A 2,380-nucleotide genomic window follows, 5' to 3' on the forward strand; every position below is an offset into this window, starting at 1 on the left:
GTTAAACTTAAGTTTAGCAGTTAAACTAATGAAAAATGAGAAGTTATATAGAGACTTACATATCACCACCTTCGCAATAGCTGGTAACAATGCAAACATAGCAGCCCTACAGTACGATTAACATGAGAGTAAAATAATCACCAATTTCAAGGATATTATAGTCAACTCAGCACTTGAAAACAAAATCAGGCTTCTCACCTTCTCTACCCATGCTTCCTTGAACTCAACAATATATGGATGTTGAAGACGAGCGATCAGTGCCATCTGCACATCCAAGTTGCAAGAAAATACATGTCAAGAATTTTGAATAGCTATGCATTTACGTAAATTTACATAGAAAAGAGAGTCTCATGCACCAAATAAACAAGAAGAGCGAAGATGAGAACATATTGAGATGAAAAATGTATATGATAGAGACAAAATGGAGCATAACTAGAAAACATAAGAATTTAGCCACATTTACTTCTTGAAGTTTCACTTATATAAGTCCCCAGTATAGAGTGAATTACAGATGTATAATCTTTATCAAGTGATATGAAAACACTCTCAAGGGACAACAAGAGCTAGTCAAGAAATCGGGTAAAATCAGAATTGGCAAAAAGATAAAATTCAACTCCGAAACCAAAAGAAACTAGATAAAGGGATTCCAAGAGCATCCCTGGTCCCAAATAGAAGTGAACTTCAAACTCAATAGTTGATGACCATAAGCTATTCGCGACAAAAAAGCCATCATATTCAAACTTTTAAGCTAAAGTAAATATTTTTATTTCCAGCACACTCTGCCTGAAATATACTACTCAGGAGAAAAAGCCATCATACTCAATGATTTAAGCTAAAGACAATCTTCTCTTCTTCCGGCACCAAAATTTCTGTATCCTTATTTAATGGCCTGTTTGGTTCCAAAATCTGCTTATTTTGAAATGTGTCTTTTTTCAGAGGTGCTTTCCAAAAAATAACATCGGAGAGTAGCAATTTGTATTTGGCTAATCCATTTGTAAAACACTTTGCTAATATTAGAGCAACAATTTGTGCTTGGCCAAGGTCAAAGAAGTGCTTCTGGAGCAAAAACTACTTTCTTCAGTTCTGAAATGCAGCTCTTGCTACTACTCAAAAATACTTACTTTTTTCCTAAAAGCTCGGCCAAACAGCTCAACTCTATAAAATAAACACTTTTGACTTCCTCAAAAACTTGGCGAGACAGGCTATTAGTAACTCTTGATGCACAAAATGAAAAAACCATAACCAAATAAAATTGAGAAACAACACAATGTACTACCTCTTGATGAGCAGATCTCCTGCAACGTTCAGTTTGTCGAGCTAATCGAATCTTCTTGAGCACATACCTATAATTCAAGATACCCCACAAAAAAACAAAATCAATAATACATCAAATTTGAATCTTATAAGCATTTTCAAGAAAAAAAAAACTTTTTAAATTACTTCTTTCTTTCTTGCTTGTGATTAACTAAAATAGCAGCACCAAATGCTCCACGCCCAATCTGTTCCATGATCTCATAATGTTCCATTCTTGACTCCATTACTAAAATCTTAAACTAAACACTTCAATAAATCCAAAAAAATGCCCAAGAACTCTCAAAAATCAGTCACACTATTTTCTTCATCAGTCAAAACAACTAAAAATTTAATCTTTACAGATCAATCCCATAGAAAAGAAAAAAAACTGCCAAAAAACTTTGATACTTATAAACAGAAAACAATTGGTCTTTTATTAAAAATTTTGATACCCACAAACACAAAACACATAAAGATTGCATCTTTATTCAAGACTTTGATGCCCATAAACACAAAACACATAAAGATTGCATTTTTATTCAAGAATGGTAAGATTGAACTCAAAATAGGCTTTTGGGTATTTGAGAAATCAAATGTAAAAGAACACTTTTTTAGGTGAAAAAAGAAAAAGGGGTGGATCTTCTTTAGAGTGTGTGATATTGCTACTCTTTTTTAAAAAAAAAATTATTTTTAAAAAATCTATATTATTATTAGTACTATAGTATTTTGCTTCTTTATTTTGTAGAAGAAAAGGGGTTGATCTGAAGAAACAGTTGTCACAGTTCTCAGCTCTGACGAATGCATATGTGGAGTGGAAGAGCATCTATGAATTATTTTTTAATTAATAATTGATACTCAAACAATTCCAAATTTCCTTTCGGCATAATACATATATTGGACCTTAAACTTGGCTTCAAATTTTAACTTTGACCTCCAACTTTCATAGTGCACAAACAAGCACTTTAACTATCCAACCTTTTAATAAATAAACACGCGATTTTTGGAGCCAAGAGCGTGAAATGCAAACGCTGCCACGTGTATTAGTGAGCCACTCAATGGCTGCCAACTAATTAAACACTTTACACGT

General features: G+C 32.8%; 1 protein-coding gene across 1 annotated transcript; it reads right to left on the reverse strand.

Annotated features, from left to right (window-relative positions):
• Window positions 1-55: 55 nt before the first annotated feature.
• LOC125852025 (serine/threonine-protein kinase Nek4-like) lies at window positions 56-1,760 on the reverse strand. The gene is made up of 4 exons (XM_049531768.1): window positions 1,441-1,760; window positions 1,277-1,343; window positions 199-264; window positions 56-106 (listed from the first exon to the last, which is right to left on the reverse strand). The coding sequence occupies exons 1-4, from the start codon at window positions 1,536-1,538 to the stop codon at window positions 56-58; spliced, it is 282 nt and encodes a 93-aa protein (XP_049387725.1). The 5' UTR covers window positions 1,539-1,760.
• Window positions 1,761-2,380: the final 620 nt, after the last annotated feature.

Source organism: Solanum stenotomum, unplaced genomic scaffold (genome assembly GCF_019186545.1).
Source record: "Solanum stenotomum isolate F172 unplaced genomic scaffold, ASM1918654v1 scaffold31692, whole genome shotgun sequence".
Lineage (NCBI taxonomy): Eukaryota > Viridiplantae > Streptophyta > Magnoliopsida > Solanales > Solanaceae > Solanum > Solanum stenotomum.

What these genes read in the sequence shown, in the direction of transcription:
- LOC125852025 (XM_049531768.1), bottom strand. Translation starts at nt 1,538, where the DNA reads ATGGAGTCAAGAATGGAACATTATGAGATCATGGAACAGATTGGGCGT. An exon ending in CACAAGCAAGAAAGAAAGAA is followed by an intron (nt 1,344 to 1,440) that starts GTAATTTAAAAA and finishes CTTGAATTATAG; the next exon opens with GTATGTGCTCAAGAAGATTC. An exon ending in GGAGATCTGCTCATCAAGAG is followed by an intron (nt 265 to 1,276) that starts GTAGTACATTGT and finishes TTGGATGTGCAG; the next exon opens with ATGGCACTGATCGCTCGTCT.